General features: G+C 45.1%; 1 protein-coding gene across 2 annotated transcripts in view; it reads left to right on the top strand.

Annotated features, from left to right (window-relative positions):
* The window catches only part of DEPTOR (DEP domain containing MTOR interacting protein), a 173,754-nt gene that overhangs the window by 59,874 nt on the left and 89,554 nt on the right, over positions 1–24,326 (top strand). For both annotated transcript variants that reach the window (XM_040354915.1, XM_040354916.1), the window contains exons 3-4: positions 14,605–14,783; positions 21,188–21,311. In XM_040354915.1, the coding sequence (XP_040210849.1) occupies positions 14,605–14,783; positions 21,188–21,311 (303 nt within the window). The remainder of the gene's footprint in view (positions 1–14,604; positions 14,784–21,187; positions 21,312–24,326) is intronic.

Raw genomic sequence — 24,326 nt, 5'->3', positions numbered from 1 at the left:
GTAAAAGTTTTTTTACCTTAATGCATCCTATGCATTAAGGTAAAAAAACATCTGACAGCACCGCCCCCCCCCCCCGAGCCCCCCGTTTTCTTACCTCACCGTTCGAAAGTCCCGGGCGCATGCTTGTCATCTTGCTCGGTTCCCAGCCTGGCCGTTGATTGGCTAGGCTGGGCGGATTGATAGCAGCGCAGCCATTGGCTGGCGCTGCTGTCAATCAAAGCGGATGACGCGGCGCGCCGGGGGGCGGGGCCGAGTGATACAGTCGGCGGCTATGGCCGCTGCTGTATCACAGGAGCGCGCTCGCAAAAGCTTTCCACCATGCGAGGGAGCTCGCATGAACGTGGAAAGCTTTTGCGAGGAGGAGCCGAGACAGCCGCCGAGGGACCCCAGAAGACACGGATCCGGGTCACTCTGTGCAAAACGATCTGCACAGTGGAGGTAAGTATAACATGTATGTTATTTTAAAAAAATTGTGCCTTTAGTGTTCCTTTAAGGCGTCGACATACCAAGACATTTTAGACAATTTCATGCTCCCAACTTTGTGGGAACAGTTTGGGGACGGCCCCTTCCTGTTCCAACATGACTGCACACCAGTGCACAAAGCAAGGTCCATAAAGACATGGATGAGCGAGTTTGATGTGGAGGAACTTGACAGAGTCCTGACCTCAACCCGACAGAACACTTTTAGAATGAACTAGAGCAGAGACTGCGAGCCAGCAGGCCTTCTTGTCCAACATCATTACCTGACTTCACAAATGCGCTTCTGGAAGAATGGTCAAACATTCCCATAGACACACTCCTAAACCTTGTGGACAGCCTTCCCAGAAGAGTTGAAGCTGTTATAGCTGCAAAGGGTGGGCCAACTCAATATTGAACCCTACGGACGAAGACTGGGATGCCATTAAAGTTCATGTGACTGTAAAGGCAGGCGTCCCAATACTTTTGGTTGAGAATGAATGATCCTTTTGAACCCAGGCTCGAGGCTCCCTGGGCTCGTGTTTTTATGACCTCAAAGTACATGTTATCAGCACATAACAATCAGCGCTACTTTACAGATAGGAACGAGTTCAGTTCTGCTATAAATGTGAACAGATTTTGTATGCAGTAAACAAAATATCTCATTCATTATGGATGAGCTGCCCTTGGCTGGTTTAGATTATTTCTGTTAAACTTGTCCCCAGAGATCAAATTATTTCTCTGCGTTAGAGAGAATGATTTGTGGAAATTTAGGGTTTTTTAAACAAGTCCTTTTTATGTCAGCTGAATAAAAGTAATATAAATGGCTAAAGTATGATTTATGCTTCTATCCCTAAGGCTGCATTCACACCTCGGCGTTTTTACGCCGCGTACGCGGCGTATTTTGCCGCGAGTGTGTAACTTTTTTATTTTTTTTCAACAAAGCCTTCCCATTGCTTTGTATGGCCGAACGCCAATGCCGCCTGAAAAAAAGGGTCCGGGACTTTTTTCAGGCGGCAGGCGTACGGCGTCTATGAGATGTGAACCATCTCATAGACAGCAATGGGAATTCTCCCCTCCAGCGGCACGAGCGTCCGGCCTCAGGCGTTTTGTCGCGGAGGTGTGAATGGGGCCTAAAGCCCAACTCTGGGTGACTAAAAACTATCCGAGTTGTGCCCACACTGCAAGGGTTAATTACTTGTTTAAGGGAACAAAAAAGGAGATTATAGCCCTAGTCACACTTGAGCGACTTTTCATGTGACTTTGGACCCCTAAGTCGCGTGACAAGTCTCACCGGGTATGGGCTGCGGGACTGGGCGTTCCTTCTTGATTGACAGTCTTCCGACAGGCTTCCGACGGTCGCATCCATCGCGTCACGATTTTCCGAAAGTAGCTGAACGTCGGTGCGCAGGCGCAGTATAGAGCCGCACCGACGTTCGGCTTCTTTCGGCTACTCGTGACGCGATGGATGCGACCGTCGGAAGCCTTTCGGAAGACTGTCAATCAAGAAGGAACGCCCAGTCCCGAAGACCCATACCCGGAAGTGGCGGAGAAGATCGCCCTCTACAACGGTAAGTAATGCTCGGATTTTAAAACAACTAGCCGATTCCCCTAGACTAAATGAGCATACATCTAAGGGTAAAAACAGCATTTATGGGTGAACTACCGCTTTAAGGCCCAGTTCACACTGGTGCGACATACGCTCTGACTCTGGGCGCACATGACGTGTGTAAAATCAATGGTTCCCTATGAGAGTCGTCTCAACTGGTCTGACTTGTGTCGGTCCAACTTTATAAAAGGTTCCTGCACTACTTTGGTCTGACTTGGGCACGATTTCAGCCCATTGATTGGATGCCATCATCTTAACTGATCTGACTTGTGGCATGCGACTTGTGCTCTGAGGATCTTGAAGGGCAACCCCCCGCCAACATAAAAAAAAAACGTGTGGGACCCCCCAAAATCCATACCAGACCTTTACCAGAGGGGGATGAACAAGCACCCCCTCCTGAACTATACCAACAGGTGCCTTGGGGCAGGGGGGCTCTGCGCCCCCCACTTTAAAGCACCTTATCCCCATGTTGGTGGAGACAAGGGCCTCTTCCTGACAACCCTGAGTGGTGGTTGTGGGGGTCTGCAGGCAGGGGGCTTATCAGAATCAAGGAAGCCCTCTTTACCTAGGGGGCCCCAAGATCCCGGCCCCCCCCCATGTAAATGAGTAATGGAGTACATTGTACAAAAAAGTGTCCAAAATAAATAAAAACCATACACAGATTTTTGACGTAGTCCTATATTAAAAATGAAGAATGTCCCCCGTCGTAGCTCCAGCGTGTCTTCTTCCTCCGGTTCTTCTCCCTCTGCTGTCTTCTTCCTCTGGTTCTTCTGCCAGTTCTTCTCCCTCCACTGATGTCTTCTTCCAATGCTAGCTCCCGCTGTTGTTAGCTCTGGTGTGTGCCATTTCTTATAGCAATGGGGCGTGGACACCCAGTGACGTCATCCAGGGCCCCACCCCCTTACAACATCACAACCCCTTCATGCCGCGGGCAGTGATGTCACAAGGGGGCAGGGTCTCCAGATAACAGTGGGAGCTAGCATCGGGAGAAGACATTGGCGGAGGAAGACACACCAGAGGGAGAAGAACCAGAAAGAAGAAGGCATTACAGGAGGGAGACGAACCGGAAGGAAGAAGACATCAACGGAGAGAAAATACACTTCGGAGCTATGACAGGGGACATTCTTAATTTTTAATATAAGACTTTGGCAAAAACCTGTGTACTGTGTTTCTTTTTTACACTTTTTTGGGTGATTGAGTAGGGGTACAATGTACCCCATAATCATTCACATGGGGGGCAGGAGCTGGGAGCCTCTTAGTTAAAGAGGGGTTATAGATTCCGAAAAGCCCCCTGCCCGCAGACCCCCACAACCACCAACCAGGGTTGGCTGGAAGAGGCCCTTGTTCCCATCAACACTGGGACAAGGTGCATGGGGCAACCACCACCCCCATGTTGAGGGCATGTGGCCTGGTATGATTCCGGAGGAGGGAACCTCCCTCCCTTTTCCTGACCTGGCGGACTGCATGCTCGGATAAGGGTCAGGTATGTATTTTGGGTGGACCCTCACTGTCTTTTTTTTTTTTTTATTTTGCTATTGGGGTTCCCCCCTCGAGATTTATACCAGACTCAAAGTGCCTGCCTGGTATGGTCAGATCAAAGTCGGATCCCGTTCATTAAAGTCACATGGAACTCGGACATGAAGTCATAGGGCAAAGTCAGATCGGAAGTCATCCGACTTCCATGTCGGTACAGTGTGAACCTGGCCTAATTGAACAAGCTGAAGTTGGCAGCTAATTGGCTAATATGTACAGCTGCACCAGATTTTGCACTCTTCAGTTTTAGTAAATCAACTACATAGTATTTATTAGCAGGTGTTCCCCAAGACCAAAAAATATTTAAAGGGTTCTTCTTTGGTAAAAGGGTTGAGAAAAGCTGCTATAAAGTGTCACGTGCGCGACAGGTCTGAATCTGCTTGGGCTGCTGACATCCAAGATAGCGGCACCCAACAGAAGTCTCAGGGCTTTAGCGTGTCTACACAAGGGAGGCTTTTATGGGTAAATAGTAGGGTTGTCCCGATACCACTTTTTTAAGACGGAGTACAAGTACCGATACTTTTTTTTTTATGTGTCATGTGTCAGTATTTTTTTTTATTTTACAATTTAAATATTTCACTATTTTTTGTTTTTTTGCAATGCTTTCTTGGGGGGGGGGGGGATGGGTGTGTCAGTGTGTTTTTTATTTTAATATGTATTATTTTTTACAATTAATTATTTTTATTATTTATTGCCATTTTTTTTCTTGGCCCTGTTGGGGGGCTTTGGTGAGATATCAGGGGTCATAACAGACCCCTGACATCTCACCTTTGAGACAGAGAAAGGGACTAAGGACACAGATTCCCCAGTCCCTTTCTCAGCTGCACTGGAAATGAATGGACAGGAGACAGAGGCTCCTATCCATTCATAAACTGAAGCATCGTAAAAACACAGGTTACAATGCTCAGTCATATGAATGGACAGAGTCAGTGATCACTGACTCTGTTCATTCAAAAAAGGTAGGAGACGGGTTTAGCGGCTCCTACCGCCGCTCTCCATCCTGACAGAGGGGGCGGAGGAGAACACGGAGGGGGACACAGATCACGGAGGGGGAAAGCAGTGGCACGTAGAGGGGAAGCGGCGGCACGGAGTGGGAGAGCAGAACAGAGGACGGCAGCGGCACGGAGGAGGAGGAGAACAGAGGACGGCAGCGGCACGGAGTGGGAGAGCAGAACAGAGGACGGCAGCGGCACGGAGGAGGAGGAGAACAGAGGACGGCAGCGGCACGGAGTGGGAGAGCAGAACGGCAGCGGCACGGAGGGGGAGAACAGAGGACGGCAGCGGCACGGAGGGGGAGAGCAGAACGGCAGTGGCACGGAGGGGGAGAGCAGAACGGCAGCAGCACGGAGGGGGGACACAGGAGCATGGAGGGAGAGTCAGGTATCGGTAAAGTATCGGAGGATTTTCCCTGAGTACAAGTACTCGGGGAAATGCTTGGTATCGGTCCCGATACCGATACTAGTATCGGTATCGGGACAACCCTAGTAAATAGTATGCATTAAATATGTTAAATGCCCCCTGATCGCCTTCGTTTATGTCACCTCCTTAAGATAAACTAGGTTCTCCTCCCCCCACTTTATTTACATTATTTCTTCCATTCGCCCCCTCAGCAACTCTCACAGTCCCCCATGATCCTCCTCTGGTTTTCTTCTCTCTTCTCTCCTTTCCTTCTATTCTCTCTCTCTTCTTTCCTCCCCCCTTCCTCCCCGCCCTCTCGTGCCCCTGATTCTTACCCCCCCCCCCATTTTTATTCCTAATTTTTTTTATTTTTTTTTGGTTTTCGGCCTTGGTTCTTTTTTTTGCCTTCTGTGTCATTTTTTTTTTTTTTTTTTTTTTTTTTCTTTTCTTTTGATTTTATTGTTTCCTTCCTGGAGACTCTGGTTGTAAGGTTGTCACCTACTAAGAGGCCATTTTGGCCGCTCACAATTTTTGTTTCGGGTTCTTGTCATAATTTTCCTGTTGTGTTACATGCTGGTGGGGGTCCTGCTGTGGGCGATAGCCATTGGGCTGACTCTCTACCACTACCTATTTATGACTGTATCCTAATTGTGACACCTCATGCTGTTCATGTATAACATGTTAAAATTCTAATAAACATATTTTCAACTCTAAATATGTTAAATGCCGGTCTTACAGGAAGGTTGTTGAAATGAAAGGTCCGCCAACAGGGTCTCTCTAAGGCCATTTTGCTAAACACTTTTTTTTTATGTCCCAGGCTTATGGGGGAACAAATAACAAGGACCCCTAAAACCCCCTATGCATTGGTTCTAAAATGACCATATTACCCTGCCTGTGCTTTGCCAATCTGCCCTAATTGTAGATGTTGGCGAATAAGAGTTCATTATTGCCAGCGTTCCATCTATCAGACTAATGGGACAAATTTTCACATGGCAGAGAGCCAGCCATGGAGAGAATGAGTTTATCTGTTCCTTTGCTGTTTGTTCTCTTTGCATTATTTGTATGCCGAGTTAATTAATGAATTGGGCAATTTGTAGCGCTGTACAGGCAGGTCTTATGAAGAGTTTCTTCACTTTAGGCTACGATTTAAGAGCATTGCTCCCCAGATTCATAGGGTACAAAGGAGTGTTTCATAAACCTTAATTAGTGTGTTCCTCAGAAGGTTGGAATTTTAAAATATTTAAATCTAATCACTAACATTTCATATAAGGTTTAACCACTTAAGACCCGGACCTTTAGGCAGGTAAAGGACCTGGGCAGTTTTTGCGATTCGGCACTGCGTCGCTTTAACTTTTAATTGCGCGGTCGTGCAACGTGGCTCCCAAACAAAATTGGCGTCCTTTTTTTCCCCACAAATAGAGCTTTCTTTTGGTGGTATTTGATCACCTCTGCGGTTTTTATTTTTTGCGCTATAAACAAAAATAGAGCGACAATTTTTTAACTTTTTGCTATAATAAATATCCCCCAAAAATATATAAAACATTTTTTTTTCTCAGTTTAGGCCGATACGTATTTTTCTACCTATTTTTATTAAAAAAAATCGCAATAAGCGTTTATCGATTGGTTTGCGCAAAATTTATAGCGTTTACAAAATAGGGGATAATTTTATTGCATTTTTATTAATTTTTTTATTTTTTTTTTTACTACTAATGGCGGCGATCAGCAATTTTTTTCGTGACTGCGACATTATGGCGGACACATTGGACAATTCTGACACTTTTTTGGGACCACTGTCCTTTTCACAGCAAAACATGCATTTAAAATGCATTGTTTACTGTGAAAATGACAATTGCAGTTTGGGAGTTAACCACAAGGGGGCGCTGAAGAGGTTAAGTGTGACCTCATCTGTGTTTCTAACTGTAGGGGGGGGTGTGGCTCTAGGTGTGACGTCATTGATTGTGGTTTCCTATATTAGGGAACACACGATCGATGACGGCGCCACAGTGAAGAACGGGGAAGCTGTGTTTACACACAGCTCTCCTCGTTCTTCAGCTCCGGGGACCGATTGTGGGAATCCAGCGTCGATCGAGGCCGCGGGTGCCGCGGCCACGGAGCTTCGGACCGGGTCGCGTGCGCGACCCACTGCTGGGCACTTAAAGAGGACATACCTGTACGTGCTTGTGCCCAGCCGTGCCATTCTGCCGACGTAAATGTGCAGGAGGCGGTCCTTAAGTGGTAATGTTAATATTATTTCAAAAGTATTTATTTTTTTCATTCAAAGAGTTTTATTTTATATTATTTCGGACATTTACAAATTGGAATAGCATGGGGGTGAAAAAAAATGACTATTCCTGGTACAAACATACAGTATCTATACCTGTAAAGTGCCTGCAAGGCTCCCCTTTAGTCTCAGTGTGAACACTCAAGTGCTTTCACACTGAGGCGGTGCGCTGGCAGAACGTTAAAAAAAAAAGAAGTCCTGCAAGCAGCATCTTTGGAGCGGTGTATACCGCTCCTCCACCACTCCTGCCCATTGAAATGAATGGGCACTGCTGCCGAAGCGCCTGCAAAGCGCTTCTGCAGCGGTGCTACACGGGCGCATTTAACCTCTTCATCGGCCGCTAGCTGGGTTATAAGCGCCCCACTAGCAGCTGAATAGCGCCACTAAAATTATGGTTAAGCGCCGCTAAAACTAGTATCGTTTTACTGTCAACGCCTGCCCGCTCCAGTGTGAAAGCAGCGGAGTTCCACCAAAAAAAAAAGATTAAATGTCAGCAGCTACAAATACTGCAGCTGCTGACTTTTAATATATGGACACTTACCTGCCCTGAGCGCCTGCGGAACATGGACCATGAAGTCCAAGTGAGAGAAAACGAATGGTCCATGTTCTGATACTCCTCGGAGTTTATCTCCTGGACTGGGAGTGGCCTAAATGATATCACCTCATGACTAGGATGGAGTGTTTCTTGTCCCTAATCTTTCTGTCCCCTCTTTTCTACCCCTATTTACCCATCTATCCCTTTTCTGCTATGTCTATATACACCGTTGGGAATCCATTGAGTGACTGCACCATGACTTTGACTTACACATTGTTACTAATTCAGTGTGTGACCCCTACGACATATTTTTCAGAAGGACAGGTTTTCAATATAACCATAGCTGATTCATTACATATGTTTCCCTTCTCTGAAATGATGGTGATTGGTACTTTAACCACTTCAGTACCGGGCACTTTCGCCCCCTTCCTTCCCAGACCAATTTTCAGCTTTCAGCGCTCTCGCACTTTCAAGCAGTGGTTCACCCTAAAAAAACAAGTTTCTACCATGAAATCCAGCATACTAGCGTGAGCTACAGTATGCCTTTATTTAATTTTTTTGCGCCATACTCAGTTTAATCCCATAGTTAAGTTTCAGACTCCCCGCGGGGAATGGGCGTTCCTATGCAAAGGGAAACATGATTGACGGCCGGCTATGGCGCGTCACGCTTCCCGAAAATAGCCGGAGTAGGACTCGGCTCTTCACGGCGCTATACGGCGCCTGCGCACAGACTAGGAGCTGACTGCGCAGGCGCCGTGAAGAGCCAAGTCCTATTTCGGCTATTTTCGGGAAGCGTGACGCGCCATAGCCGGCCGTCAATCATGTTCCCCTCTGCATAGGAATGCCTACTCCTCGCGGGGAGTCTGAAACTTAACTACAGGATTAAACTGTGAGTACGGCGCAAAAAAATAAAATAAAGGCATACTGTAGCTCACGCTAGTATGCTGGATGGCATGGTAGAAAAAAAAATCATTTTTTTAGGGTGAACCCCCGCTTTCAATGACAATTGCGCCGTCATGCAACGCTGTACCCAATTTTTATATTTTTTGTTTGCATAAATTGAGCTTTCTTTTGGTGGTATTTATTTATGACTTTGTTTTTTATTTTTTGCGATTATAAGCGAAAAAATTGCGGAAATTTGGAAAAATAAAAACAATATTTTATTCTTTCGATTTTAAAAGAAATCCAATAAAATCGAATTTTGTCATAAATTTAAGCCAAAATGTATTCTGCTACATGTCTTTGGTAAAAAAAATCCAGTTAAGTGAATAATAATTGGTTTGTGTGATCACGGATAGATGTACGCAGATGATCATGTACAGATGTGCGCAGGTGATCACGGACATATGTGTGCAGATGATCATTGGGACATATGATTTTGTCACATGTGTTTTTACTATGTGGGGACATGTGTTTTGGGGGCACTATTTTGGGGACTTGTGTGTTTACATTGTGTGGGGACATTGGGCCGGTGATGAGTGTGTAAAAAAAGCTGTAAAAAAACGGCTCATACTCACTGATCACCGGCCGGCTGCAGCGATCTACTCTCCTCACCGACAACTTCTGTGTGTGGAGAGGAGAGCCAATCGCCTAGCAACCGGCTCTCTATTTACATCACATGACTGCTATGATTGGACACAGCCGTCATGTGATCAGGAGGGCCAATCCCAGAGCCCTCCTGCCGATCAGAAATGCGCCGTGTCCGGGTGACACAAGCACATCGGTATCGCGCGGGCATGTGAGCGATCCCCCCTCCTCCTAAGGGACGTTCCTGAACGGAGGAAGCGCCCACCTGGTCGTATATGTACAGTGGTCAGGAGGGAAGTAGTTAACCTGTAATGTTTTCAGGTGTTCCTATCACAGGTGGTCTCCTGATGTGCCTTTTTATAAACCTGTTTTTATTTCATTTTTATGTAACCTGGAGCCCAGGTTCACACTGGGCTGCGGGAGTGAAGCCGTGCGAGTTCAGCTGATTTCAGATTTCACTCCCACTGGCAATCCCGATTTCGGCCGCGATTTCAGAGACATCTGTGCAGGTTTCTGCACAGATGACAATGTAAATCGCGGCCCGAAATCGCAAAAAGTAGTACAGGAACTACTTTTTGAAATCGGTGCAGCGCCGCAGATGCGGCGTCGCACCGATTAGGCCGGTGCCATTGCCGACAGTTGCCGCCAAATGCCGCCGATTTGAGATGCGATTTGACATCTCAAATCGTACCAGTGTGAACCAGGCCGGATATGCATTTTGTTCCGATGTAATTGATAATTTTTGGTGTACCTTATGTGAGGGGTTAGCTCGGTAGCGGGGTGTGTGACCCCTTGGATGGGTTCACCGCACACTGAATTTATACAGACAGACAGTCGAAGACGGTTGAAAACAAAGTTTTTGGTTTATTTTTCCATCTTTCTGGAAAACAATTGCAAGCATCCAAACGGCATAAACAAAATCAACCATAAAATAAATCCTAGCCACTTTGGGCGTCTACCTTCCACACAGGAACCTATCTATGAAGTCTAACACAGCCTACTGCTGGGTAGACAGTGCTGGTCATACAGCACAAAACAATAGTCTTTTGATTTTGTTTCACACAGAAAAAATCAATCCTCTCCTCACCTCCACAAAAGACCTTCTGGCACTGCTCTCCTACTCACACAGCCTTAGGAGTGATGCAGCCAATTAGTGGTAATCCTTTGGACTTCTTATAGAGGCCTTAATTGCCTCATCGTGAACAGCTGGAGTCTTTCAACGCCCTTAGACCTTGTCTGGCTATTTCTCGCAGCCGACGCCTAATAATGATTAGTGTATTGTCTAAGCAAGGCAGAAATGTCCCGTTTGTGACAACACCCACAGATTTACCTGACTTCCTGTCACACTTACCAATGTTTGTAATGTTTACTTTTTTGTCTTTCTTGTCCTCTATCTGAATAAAATAAGATTGAATTAAAAAAACTGGCGCAATGTGCTTAGATTAGCGCATCCTTTTGTTGCATAAGACATAAAAAAAAGATTTTGTCAACAGGAACAGAAGTTTTTTGCTCACAGAATATTTCTCTTCCTTATGTTTCATCCACTTAAGGCGGCCATACGCGGTTCGAATTTCGAAAGAATTTTCGTACGAAAATCGTATCAAAGAATTCTCGTATGAATTTCGCACTGTTAGTGGGCTGCAGCAACAGCCGATTTTGTGCGGCAAAGAAATTTGAGGAATCCGACATGTTGGAAATTTTTTTAAAAATTAACGATCTTCTGATCAATGATGGGAGAACCGTGCCAGAAATGTAATAGAAAAAGAATAGAAAAAGAAAATGTGCATGTGCAAGAAACGAATATTCCCGGAGAGAAACGAATATTCCCGGAGAGAAACGAATATTCCCGGAGAGAAACGAATATTCCCGGCAACATGAAAGTTTGGTCGGCCGAATTTGGAAAATCAATGGTGGCATCATCGGATCACAAAAAAACGAACTTTCTGATTTTTGAAAAGAAAATTTGTTCAAAATTCGACCGTGTATGGCCTGTTTTAATGCACAATTCTAGTTTGGGGGAAAGAACAAAAATGGACCCCCTGTGGCTCTTATAAACAAGTTAAAAGTTGAAAATGTTACTACTTTATTATAAAGCAATATATAGCCTAAAACTCCTCCATTTTTAATAGTAGACCAGGAGTGGTTCGTCCATAGAGGGCGCTGGAGCGCCGCCCCCTCTGGCTCTCGCACAGCCACTAAAATATATAGATTCATGCATTGTATGCATCTATATATTTTCGCCGCTGCCGCCCACTATTCAGCTGGCCGGATGTTGAGCGCCAGCCAGCTGAATAACGGCAGCTGGTTGGCTGTGTGGAAATGCCTATCAGAGACTTTCAGAGTACAGCCCTGAGGCTGTAGTGGGCTTCCTGAATGCTTATCCTCGGGACGTACCGGCGGTGCGTTCCTTGGATAAGACTGACAGGCGTTTCAGCCAATCAGGTAATCTGATTCTGGTAATCGGTAACCTGATTGGCTGAAGCGTCATCAAGGGCGGGACGAGGGACTGGACGAGGGACATCGAGGGACGGTAGACGCACGGCTGACCCCAGAAAGGTAAGTGCCGGGGGGAGGGGGGGCATTTTACAGGTCACAGTGGCAGCATTTTACTGGGCACAGTGGCTACAATTGATGAATGAATGATGAATGAATGAATGAATGACTTGTATAGCGCTACTCCTGCGAACTGAATCGACTCTGGGCGCTTTTTTCAGCCAGTGTCTGCTTGGCTGGTGCGGTCATTTTACCCCGTAGGATTGTGACACGCTTGGGACACAGTCATACACACAGATACATTATATATACTGGGCCAATTTGGACAAGATCCAATTTACCTACCAGCATGTCTTTGGAGTGTGAGAGGAAACCGCAGTACCCGGAGGAAACCCACGCAGGCACAGGGAGAACATGCAAACTCCAGGCAGATGGTGTCGTGGTCGGGATTCGAACCAGCGACCCTTTTGCTGCTAGGCAAAAGTGCTACTCTAGTGAGTAGCACTTTCGCCTAGCAGCAAAAGGGTCGCTGGTTCGAATCCCGACCACGACACCACTGTGCTGCCCACACTGATGGGCACAGTGGCGACAATTGCGGGGCACAGTGGCGACAATTGCGGGGCACAGTGGCGACAATTGCGGGGCACAGTGGCGACAATTGCGGGGCACAGTGGCGACAATTGCGGGGCACAGTGGCGACAATTGCGGTGCACAGTGGCGACAATTGGGCACAGTGGCGACAATTGATGGGCACAGTGGCGACAATTGATGGGCACAGTGGTGACAATTGATGGGCACAGTGGTGACAATTGATGGGCACAGTGGTGACAATTGATGGGCACAGTGGTGACAATTGATGGCATGGCATAGTGGTGGCAATTGATGGCATGGCATAGTGGTGGCAATTGATGGCAAAGTGGTGACAATTGATGGCATGGCACAGTGGTGACAATTGATGGCAAAGTGGCTGTGTTTGATGGCATGGCACAGTGACTGCGTTTGATGGCATGGCATAGTGGTGACAATTGATGGCCCAGTGGCTGCGTTTGGCATGGCACAGTGACTGCATTTGATGCCATGGCACAGTGGCTGCGTTTGATGGCATGGCACAGTGGCTGCGTTTGATGGCATGGCACAGTGGCTGCATTTGATGGCATGGCACAGTGGCTGCATTTGATGGCATGGCACAGTGGCTGCATTTGATGGGCACAGTGAGGCTGCAATTGTTTTTTTGTTTTGTTTTTCGTTTGCACCCCCCCAAAAATTTTGAGCACCAGCCGCCACTGTAGTAGACCAAACTTTTGGAGTGAATGAAACGTTCAGCTTGTGTTGCTCCGTTGCTGTAATGGATAACACACATTTTCCAATGACAGGCGGAATGTTTCCTGTTTAATGGCACGCCAGTGACTAATGTTAACACATCCAGTAGTTCACAGGACCCCGGCCTCAGCGCCATCATATAATAAACACTGTCATCTCTCTCCTTGGTCCGCTTGCATTGATGATCCTCTGCGGGTCTTTATTTTGTCATTGGGAATGCTTGTTTTTGCTTTTGAGGTCTTTGGACACTGTATACAGACTTCTCCTTTTTATTGGGCCAACATAAAACAGACTGCGGTGCAGCAATCCAGCCTGGGGAAGAAAATGAACACGTTTTTTTTTTTTTTAGAATTCCGGGCACTGGGAATGCTTGTTTTTGATTTTGAGATGAATTTAATAATCAATGTTCATCATGAATAATTAACACAAGGAATGTTCTATAATCTGATCATGGAAATGGGTTCTCGTTGTCATTTTATAGGATTTGTTCACAACAGCTTAGGTTAATGTGCACATAACACGCAGTGGTGTGCGCTATGAATGTGCACCACCGTGTGATCCATGGCACTGCTGGAATGCATGGCAGTGCTTGCTTTTTTTTTCTTTTCACTTTTTTATATATATATAATTTGTATCCCTATGCAGTGTGTTGCAATGATTTACATTAATACATTGGTATGAAATTAAGCAATGGGGCATAAGGCAAATCTCCCAGTCCATGCCTGCTTTAACCACTTAAGCCCCAGACCATTTTGTAGTTAAAGGACCAGGCCACTTTTTGCAATTCGGCACTGCGCCGATTTAACTGGCAATTGCGATGTGCGACGTGGCTCCCAAACAAAATTGGCGTCCTTTTTTTTCCCCACAAATAGAGCTTTCTTTTGGTGGCATTTGATCACCTCTGCGTTTTTTTTATTTTTTGCGCTATAATAAATATCCCCCAAAAATATATAAAAATATTAAAAGTTATTAAGTTACAAAGTGGGGGATAGTTTTATGGCATTTTTATTAATATTTTTTTTTTATTAGTAATGGCGGCGATCAGCGATTTTTATTGTGGTGGACACATCGGACACTTTTGACGCTGTTTTTGGGACCATTGTCATTTTATACAGCGATCAGTGTATAAATCCGCTGACATCCGACCCGCTCCGATCCGCCAAAGTGTGACGGAGGAAAAACCTACTTTTCCATCCGTCTGGCGGATCGGATCGGGTGAACACAGACAGATGGTGCGTGTTCATCCGATCCCCGCCATAGGGGAGAGCGGAGAAAAGACAGGGTGGTCCCCGCACACTCAGCGGGGATCAACGAAGCGATCCCCGCTGAGCAAATACTGATCCGCCTGTGTGAAAGGGGCCTTAGTAAATCTCGCCCATAATTGGACTAAACTTTTTATTTCGAATATATGCAAGCTATATTTGCATCTAATAGTCTATATTTGTTTCTTAGGCTCCGGCTGCATGAAGACAAGTACATAAGGGACAGAAGGTACCATCTGAGGACGTATCCCAACTGTTTTATGGCCAGGGAAGTGGTCGATTGGCTTATCGATCGGAAAGAAGCCCCTGACAGGCCTACAGCTGTACAACTGATGCAAAAAACCATGGAACACGATATTATCCATCATTGTGAGTACTTTGATTTAATTAAAGGTTTAATTTATAATATTTGTATTAATAATTTAGAAGTATATTAACCCCTTCACACCTAAAGGTAAAACAAATCTTAATGCCCAAGCACAATTTTGCAATTTTGATGGGTTAGGGCCCTTTCACACTGGTGCGTTTTTGCTGCGTTTTCACTGTAAAAATAGCGCTATTAAAACGCTCATAAAACACTCCCCATGCCCCCTCCATTGAAATGAATTAAAAACCGCTGTAAAAACGGAGCGTTAAAATCGCGGTAAAACACTGCGTTTTTACCGCGTTTTTACCACGGTTTTTAGGCTCTGTTCACACCATGGCGTATATACAGTACGCCTGTAGTGCGACGCCGCAGCTGCCCCTGAGACGCTGTTGGTATGATTTCACATTGCCCTCTATGGAGATGGTTCACATCTCCATGCAGAACGCAGTACGCCTGCCGCCTGAAAACAAGTCCCGGACCTTTTTTTCAGGCGGCTTTCGGCGTTTGGCATAGGAGATGTGAACCATCTCCATAGAGGGGGTACAGCTGCATTCACAATCGCGGCGTTTTGTCGCCGCAAATCGCGGCACAAAATGCCGCAATTTGTCGCCGCAATTCGCGGGACAAAACGCTGCGATTTTGTACGCCAAGGTGTGAATGCAGCCTAATTCATTTCAATGGAGAGGAGCGTGGGGAGCGTTTTAATAGCACTATTTTTACCGCAAAAACGCGGCAAAAACGCACCAGTGTGAAAGGGCCCTTAGTAAAACTATATCATCACAACTACTTAGTACATCTTGGTACATTTTTTCTTTTTTCAGGACTAATTTGGCTTTCATTTGATAATAAATAGTTATGGAGATCTTTGATTATTATTATTTTTTTGTATATTATTACTATTATTTTTATCGGAGGAAAACTGGCCCAATATACCGGTAGTAAAAAAAATAAAAAAAATTCAATTTGGCTGTGTATTTCTTGTTACTACCATAACCTATCGCTGGTTCTCACAAAGTGTCAAAACTGTTAATATCAGACTGTCTGATCGTCCTCATTACTAGTAAAATAAATAAAAATGAAAATATCCCATAGTTTGTAGCAGTGTTGCCAACCGCCAGTATTTAAATGCCAGTAAAAGCAAAAGGTTGCCAGTAAATAATATGGACGTGACACTCGGCTCGGCACTGTGCATAGGCAGCTCGGGTCCAGAGCCGGCTGAGACCATTCAAGTGCCTGCTAGACATGTGCACTGCCAAAAAAAACGTTTTTTTTTGTTTATTTTATTTTCGCTTTTTTTTTTTTTTTCAGAAATTCAGGAAATTAAAAAAAAAAAAACGTTTTTGTTTCGTTCGTTTTTTTTTATTTTTTCGGAAATTCGGGAAAATCGAAAAATTATTTTTTTCAGTTTTATTCGTTTTTTTGCTTTTTTCGGAAATTCATAAACTCGGATTTCCGAAAAAGCAAAAAACAAAAAAAACTGCAAAAAAACGAATGAAACGAAAATGAAAAAAACTAATTTTCGGAAATTCTAAAAATTCGGAAATTTCCCATTTTCGAATTATAGATTTTCGAACTTTAGATTTTTGAATGTTACAATTTCGAAATTTCACATTTTTTAATTTTCGAATTTCTTAAATTCCGAATTTCGAAAATTCAGGTTTGACTTTCGATTTTTTTTAATTTTCGAATTTTTCGATTTTTTTTAATTTTCGAATTTTTCAATTTTCGAAATTTCAAATTGTTCAATTTTCGACATTTCAAATTTTTCAATTTTCGAAATTTCAAATTTTTCAATTTTCGAAATTTCAAATTTTTCAATTTTCGAAATTTCAAAATTCTAAAATGAAAAATTCTAAAATAAAAATTGAAAAATTTGAAAACTTGAAAACTCGAAAATTTGAAAATTCGAAAAATTATTTTTTTCGTATTTCCGAAATACGAAAATTCGGAAATGAAAAAATTCGGAAATTCGAAATTTCGGAAGTCTGAAAATTCGGAAATTGAAGAATTTGGAAATACGAAAATTCGGAAATAAAAAGTTTGTTAATACGAAAATTCGGAATTAACGAATTTCCGAATTTTCGTTAAAAAACGAATTATAAACTAAATGAATTGCACATGTCTAGTGCCTGCTACAGTGTGTTTGGGTGATGTCGGTGGGGGTGTCTGAGCGTGTCGTGTGATGTCATGGTGCAAGGGAGCCGAGCAGATCGGCCAAAGCCTCGTGTGTGGGTCTGCAGGATGGGAGTAAGGCAAGTCAGGAGCTGTTTGGACTGGAGGGGACTGAAGGGACCACCTGGCATGGTGAGAGACTGTCACTTTAATTTTGGAACTGCCAGTAAAAACTTGGCTGTGCCAGTAAATTTTGGGTGTTGTGTCAGTAAATTTTAATCTGATAGGTTGGCAACACTGGTTTGTAGACACTAATAACTTTTGCGCAAACCAATCAATATACGCTTATTGGGATTTTTGGTCCCAAAAATGTAGCAGAATACATATTGACCTAAATTTTATAAAGATTGTTGATATTTTTCAATCTTATTATTGGATATTTTTTATAGCTGAAAGTAAAAAATATTTTTATTTTTTCAAAATTGTCGCTCTTTTTTTGTTTATAGCGCAAAACATAAACTCAGAGGTGATCAAATACCAGAAAAAAAAGCTCTCTTTGTGACAAAAAAAGGACATACAGTAAAACCTTGTTTTGAGAGTAACTTGGTTTGAGAGCGTTTTGCAAGACAAGCAAATTGTTTTAATACATTTTGCCTTGATATACAAGCGATGTCTTGATATAAGAGTAGCGTCATGTCACAACTGAGTATAAAAAAGAAGAGAGGCGCCTCTAAGTGTAGCAATATGGTTACATTTAATGAAGGTACATGATTTAGCAACTTATTGCTACACTTAGAGGCGCCTCTCTTCTCTTTTATACCCTGTAAAAAAAAAATGCTTTGATATACAAGTGCTTTGGATTACAAGCATGTTCCTGGAATGAATTATGCTTGCAAACCAAGGTTTTACCGTACATTTTATTTGCGTACAGTGTCGTAGACCTGCGCAATTTGTCAGTTAAAGTAACACAGTGCCAAAACAAAAAATGGCCTGGCCAGGAAGGGGAGTATATCCTCTAGAGGCAGGGCTTTTTTTGAGCAGGAACGTGGGGGAACGCAGTTCCGGCACCTCCAGAACTGATTGGCAAGGTGTGCTGGAGGGTCTATTGATGCCGGGATGTATTTTTGCGGAGGAAGGTGGTCTATTATTGCTGGGGAGATCTTCTGTTGCTCATGGGGATTCTATTGTTTCTGGGAGGTCAATCGTTGCTGGGAGGGAGGGGTCTTTGTTGCTGGTTATTGGAGGGTCTAGTGATGCTGGCTGCTGGGGAATATATTGTTGCTAGAGAGGATTTATTTTTGCACGGGGGTCTATTGTTTCTGGGGAGGTCTGTTGCTGCTGGTGGGGGAATCTATTTTTCCTGGGGGTGAGTCTTGTGTTGCAGGGAGTCAATTGTTGGTTTGCTGATGCCGGCTGTTGGGGGTCCATTGTTGCTGGGGTGTATCTATTGTTGCTAGATCTATTTTACTGCTTTTCTTGTTAACAAATTCCATACAAAATACTTGGCACCACAAAATAACACTTGGTTCTGTATTCTATAAAAGGGGTGGTACTGGGAGGTGGGTAAGGGGTGGAGCCAAGGAGCGGTGCTCAGAGGTGGGTAGGGGGTGGAGTCTCAGAAGGGAGGAGTTCCTGCACCTATTCTCTGAGAAGAAAAGCCTTGTCTAGAGGTCTAGTGGTTAAAGGGGGGGTTCTCCCTAAAAAAAAAAATTCTAGCATGTCATTCAGCATAGTAGCGTGAGCTACAGTATGCCTTTATATTTTTTTTTGGCGCCGTACTCACTGTTTAATCGCGTAGTAAAGTTTCAGGGGAATGGGCGTTCCTATGCAGAGGGCTCGTGATTGACGGCCGGCTATGGCGCGTCACGCTTCACGGAAATAGCCGAAATAGGTGTTTGCTCTTCACGGCGCCTGCGCAGTCAGCTCCGATGTCTGTGCGCAGGCGCCGTATAGCGCCGTGAAGAGCCGAGACCTACTCCGGCTATTTTCGTGAAGCATGACGCGCCATAGCCGGCCGTCAATAACGAGCCCTCTGCATAGGAATGCCCATTCCCCGCGGGGAGTCTGAAACGTTACTACGCGATTAAACAGTGAGTACGGCGCCAAAAAAATAAATAAAGGCATACTGTAGCTCGTGCTACTATGCTGAATGACATGCAAGAAAGTTGTTTTTTAGGGTGAAACACCGCTTTAAAGTTCAACTTGACCAGAAAGCACATTATGCTGTGCCAGCGCTGCCACTCGTCCCAACTCCCCGCCAGGACTGCCACTCGTCTCATTCCCCCCACCAAGGAGTAAGAGAAGGAATACTAATAGAGAATACATGGAAGGGAGAGGAAAAGAGGGGGAGGAACAAAAAAAAAAAAACAGAGAGAAAGAATAATGCCCTGTACACGCGATCGGTTCGTCTGATGAAAACGGACCGATGGACCATTTTCATCGAACGAACCGACCATGTGTGGGCCCCATCAGTTTTTTTCCCATTGGTGGAAAAAAATAGAACCCGTTTTAAAATTTTAGTATGGTTAGAAAAAAACGATCGTCTATGAGGAAATCCATCGGTCAAAAATCCACGCATGCTCAGAATCAAGTCGACGCATGCCCCGAAGCATTAAACTTAATTTTTCTCAGCACGTCGTTGTGTTTTACGTCACCGCGTTCTGACACGATCGGATTTTTAACCGATGGTGTGTAGGCAAGACTGATGAAAGTCAGCTTCATCGGATATCTGATGAAAAAATCTATCATTAGTTTTCATAAGATGAACCGATCGTGTGTACAGGGCATAAGAGAAAGAACAAGAAAGAAGGCTAGAGAGGGGAATGGGGGGAAAAAACAAGAAATGAGGATAGAGAGAGAGATAAAAGGGGAAGAAAGGAGAACAAAGAAAGAGTGCTACATCCTAAAATGTACTATAAGGTGTTTAGTACTGTAGGAGTGGAAGGGATTCAGGAAACGCTAAATGTCCGTGGGTTAGGGGCGCAAATTACTTGTCTTGACTTGGGTGCCGACAACCCACGCTACGAAAATTTTACTGTTGGGGGTCCCCACAACTTGGGAAATTTTATCAAGGGGCCACAGCACTAAAAGATTGAGAACCACTACTAGATTTGTTCTTCAATCCATAAACACACAGGGCCAGATTCATCAAGAGATACGACGGCGGATCTGTGAGAGCCGACGGTCGGATCTGTGAGATCCCACGGTCGGAGCTATGCGACTGATTCATAAGAATCAGTTCCGCATAGATCTTCCTTAGATCCGACTGGTGTAAGTGACTTACACCAGTCGAATCTTAGGCTGTAATCTCCTGCCGGCCGCTAGGTGTCGTCGTTTTTTTTTAAACGTTGCATATGCAAATGAGGAGAACCACCGATTCACGTCCGTACGCCCGCCCGTCGCTCTTTTTCAACGTCGTTTGCGTTCGGCTTTTTCCGGCGGAGAGCTACCCCTGCTAATATGAGGGGTAGCTAATGTTAAGTATGGCCGACGTTCCCGCGCCAAGTTTTAAATTTGTTACGTCGTTTACGTAAGTACGTCGGGAATACAGATGGCCGTAAGTAACCTAGCCGCCGAAAACAATGACGTCCTAGCGACGTCATTTGGAGCATGCGCACTGGGCTTTTTCGCCGGCGGCGCATGCGCAGTTAAATCGGCGCGGGAACGTGCCTGATTTAAATTGTACACTCCCCCTAGCCGCGGAATTTGCATTCCGCCAGGGGGGGGGGGGGGGGGTTAGGATCCGACGGTGCAATTTGCGAGGTAAGTGCTTTATGAATCATGCAAACAGGTAGATCTGGCGGATCTAAAGATCCGCTGAGCTACATGAATCTGGCCCACTGACACACTGCTCCAGGTCCGTCCACCTCAATCTAGCCTGAAAAGGTGCCGGTCCGGCTTGCAACTGCAGACTCTTGGGAGAAAAAAAATGGATGACTACACCCAGATATGCAGAAGATCATAGGAGTTTATTAAAGACAATCCATCAAAACAGACACAACAGCATCTACAGGACAGGAACAGCGTTGACACGTTTCACGCTCCAAGTGCTTAGCCGTTATGATACGCGTCAATGCTGTTCCTGTCCTGTAGATGCTGTTGTGTCTGTTTTAATAGATTGTCTTCAATTAACTCCATACTATTATCTGCATATCTGAGTGCGGTCATCCAATTTTTCTTCTAGGGAAGATGTGTTATTTGTAGTAGATTGCCCTTACATACACATTTTTGCTGTTTGTACAAGTGGTTTGCCATGTTTTCTGATTGTACCCTGACCTTTTCTTTGTCATTGCAGCGTGTGATGAATACAAGGATTTTAAAGATTCCAGACGCTTCTATCGCTTCAGAAAAGATGATGGAACTTCCCAGCTGGACCTAGAAATGATGGTTTTCTCACGAGGACAGCGCCTTTCTGAAAAGTATGTAATGTGAAGGACCTTCTCCTTCCAAAAATGGCCGCTATTTAAAGCCAAACCTTGGCAAGAACACATTTTCTTGTTTTGGTTGGGACAGGGAAAGGTCATGTTTTCGCTCGTTCTCTCTCGTTCTCCCTCATTCTCTCTCTCTCTCTCTCTCTCTCTCATTCCCTGTCTTTCCCTCTCTTTCTCCCTCTCTCGTTCTCTCTATCTCTCTCTCTCACTCTCCCTCTTTCCCTCTCGTTTTTTTCCCTTTAGTTTTCCCCCTCTCGTTCTCTCTCTCTCGTTCTCTCTCTCTCGTTCTCTCTCTCTCGTTCTCTCTCTCTCGTTCACTCTCTCTTGTTCACTCTCTCGTTCTTGTTCTCTCTTTCTCGTTCTCTCTCTCGTTCTCTCTCTCGTTCTCGCTCTCGTTCTCTCTCGCTCTCGTTCTCTCTCGCTCTCGTTTTCTCTCGCTCTCGTTTTCTCTCTCTCGATCTCGTTTTCTCTCTCTCTCTCGTTTTCTCTCTCTCTCTCGTTTTCTCTCTCTCTCTCGTTTGCTCTCTCTCTCTCGTTTGCTCTCTCTCTCTCCTTCTCTTTCTCCCTCTCTCTCTCACTCTCCCTTTTTCCCTCTCGTTTTTTCCCTTTAGTTTTTCCCCTCTCGTTTTTCCCCTCTCGTTCTCTCTCTCTCGTTCTCTCTCTCTCGTTCTCTCTCTCTCGTTCTCTCTCTCTCTCGTTATCGTTCTCTCTCTCGTTCTCTCTTTCTCGTTTTCTCGTTCTCTCTTTCTCGTTCTCTCTCTCGTTCTCGTTCTGTCTTTCTTGTTTTCTCTCTCTCTCTCGTTTTCTCTCTCTCGTTTGCTCTCTCTTTCTCTCTCGTTTGCTCTCTCTCTCTCTCTCTCTCTCATTCTCTCTCTTTCCCTCTCTTTCTCCCTCGCTCGTTCTCTCTCTCTCTCTCCCTCTTTCCCTCTCGTTTTTTTCCCTTTAGTTTTTCCCCTCTCGTTCTCTCTCTCTCTCTCGTTTTCGTTCTCTCTCTCGTTTTCGTTCTCTCTCTCGTTTTCGTTCTCTCTCTCGTTTTCGTTCTCTCTCTCGTTTTCGTTCTCTCTCTCGTTTTCGTTCTCTCTCTCGTTCTCGTTCTCTCGTTCTCGTTCTCTCTTTCTCGTTCTCTCTTTCTCGTTCTCGCTCTCGTTTTCTCTCTCTCGATCTCGTTTTCTCTCTCTCGCTCTCTCTCGTTCGCTCTCTCTCTCTCTCCCTTTCGCTCTCCCTCTCTCTCTCCCTCTCTCGTTTGCTCTCTCTCTCTCTCTCTCTCTCTCTCATTTGCTCTCTCTCTCGTTTGCTCTCTCTCTCTCTCTCGTTTGCTCTCTCTCTCTCTCGTTTGCTCTCTCTCTCTCTCGTTTGCTCTCTCTCTCTCTCTCTCTCTCTCTCTCTCTCTCGTTTGCTCTCTCTTCCTCCAGGTTTTACTCCAATAATCCCCATATCGGGAGAAAGGATGTAGGTGTATTGCACATGATTACATTTGCTTGATTCTCTTCTAGAATTCTGTAATTGCCTTTTTTCTCCCATTAACACTTTATTCCAGTTCTCACGGGCATACTCTTTCCTTATTCTGGGTGCAGCTTGCTGGTCACAGTTGAGTTTCAGAGGCCATAGTATGAGATTTTGAATTCAGGAGTAATTCTGCTGTGACTGTGGGATCATTTACAAATTCTCTTGGCTGATGAGACTGGTGGAGGTTGGCCAAGAATGATAGAAACTCGGGCCTGAGATATTACAGCTGCAGTTGAGTGACCACGATGGGAAAGCAATCTTACAGCCAGACTGACAATGTCCATTGTTCAACATATTTCAGCATATTTTTTTGTGCTGAATATGTCCCCCTCGGCTTATACTCGAGTCACCTTTTTGCGCCTGATCTCCCGGACTTTGGGGACCCGGTACCGGCCGGCCGTAGGTACCCTGGACCCCAAACTTGGCAAACATGTAGCCCCACTCCTCTACAAGGGTGCAAAGTTTGTTGTCCGGGGGACTTTTGGGGACCCGGTACCAGCCCGGCCGTAGGTCCCCTGGACCCCAAACCTGGCACACATGTAGCCCCACTCCTCTACAAGGGTGCAAAGTTTGTTGTCCGGGGGACTTTTGGGGACCCGGTACCAGCCCAGCCGTAGGTCCCCTGGACCCCAAACTTGGCACACATGTAGCCCCACTCCTCTACAAGGGTGCAAAGTTTGTTGTCTGGGGGACCTACAGCCGGGGAGCACCTTAACCCCTTCCATAGACTCCCATGTTAAAAGGCTATTTCTCCAGTGATTTTGTGGACCCAGTACTGGCCGGTCGTAGGTCCCCTGGACCCGGAACGTGGCACACATGTAGCCCCATTTCTTTTCTACAAGTGTGCAAAGTTTGTTGTCTGGGGGACCTATGGCTGTGAGGAACCGATTTTTCAAAGCCGGGCACCCCTTCCATAGACTCCCATGTTAAATGTCTAGTCATCATGGGCACAGTGAGGCATGGGCACAGTGAGGCATGGACACAGTGAGGCATGCACATGGAAACAGTGAGGCAAAGTGAGGCATGCAGATGGACACCCTAGGCTTATACTCGAGTCAATAAGTTTTCCCATTTTTTGTGGTAAAATTGGGTGCCTCGGCTTATATTCGAGTCGGCATATACTCGAGTATATAGGGTATTTGTTTATACGGCATGGACATTTCCAGAATCTTCTGAGTTTTAGATAATTTTAGACAGCAAGGAAATACACAGATGAGCCATAACATTATGACCACCCACCATAACCCATTGAGGCATGGACCCCACTAGACCTCTGAAGGTATGCTGTGGTATCTGGCACCAAATTGCCAGTAGCAGATTCTTTAGGTTTTTATCGTGACTGCGACATAATGGCGGACACAACGGAAACTTTTGATCCTATTTTGGGACCATTCACATTTATTCAGCGATCCGTGATATAAACATGCACTGATTACTGTATAAATGGCAGAGAAGGGTTTACCACTAGGGGGCTAGGAAGGGGTCAAAGTGGAGGTC

The sequence above is a fragment of the Rana temporaria genome, chromosome 5, assembly GCF_905171775.1.
Source record: "Rana temporaria chromosome 5, aRanTem1.1, whole genome shotgun sequence".
Classification (NCBI taxonomy): domain Eukaryota; kingdom Metazoa; phylum Chordata; class Amphibia; order Anura; family Ranidae; genus Rana; species Rana temporaria.
The sequence above is the reverse complement of the archived record's forward strand: the minus strand, read 5'-3'. Positions and strand labels throughout refer to the sequence as shown.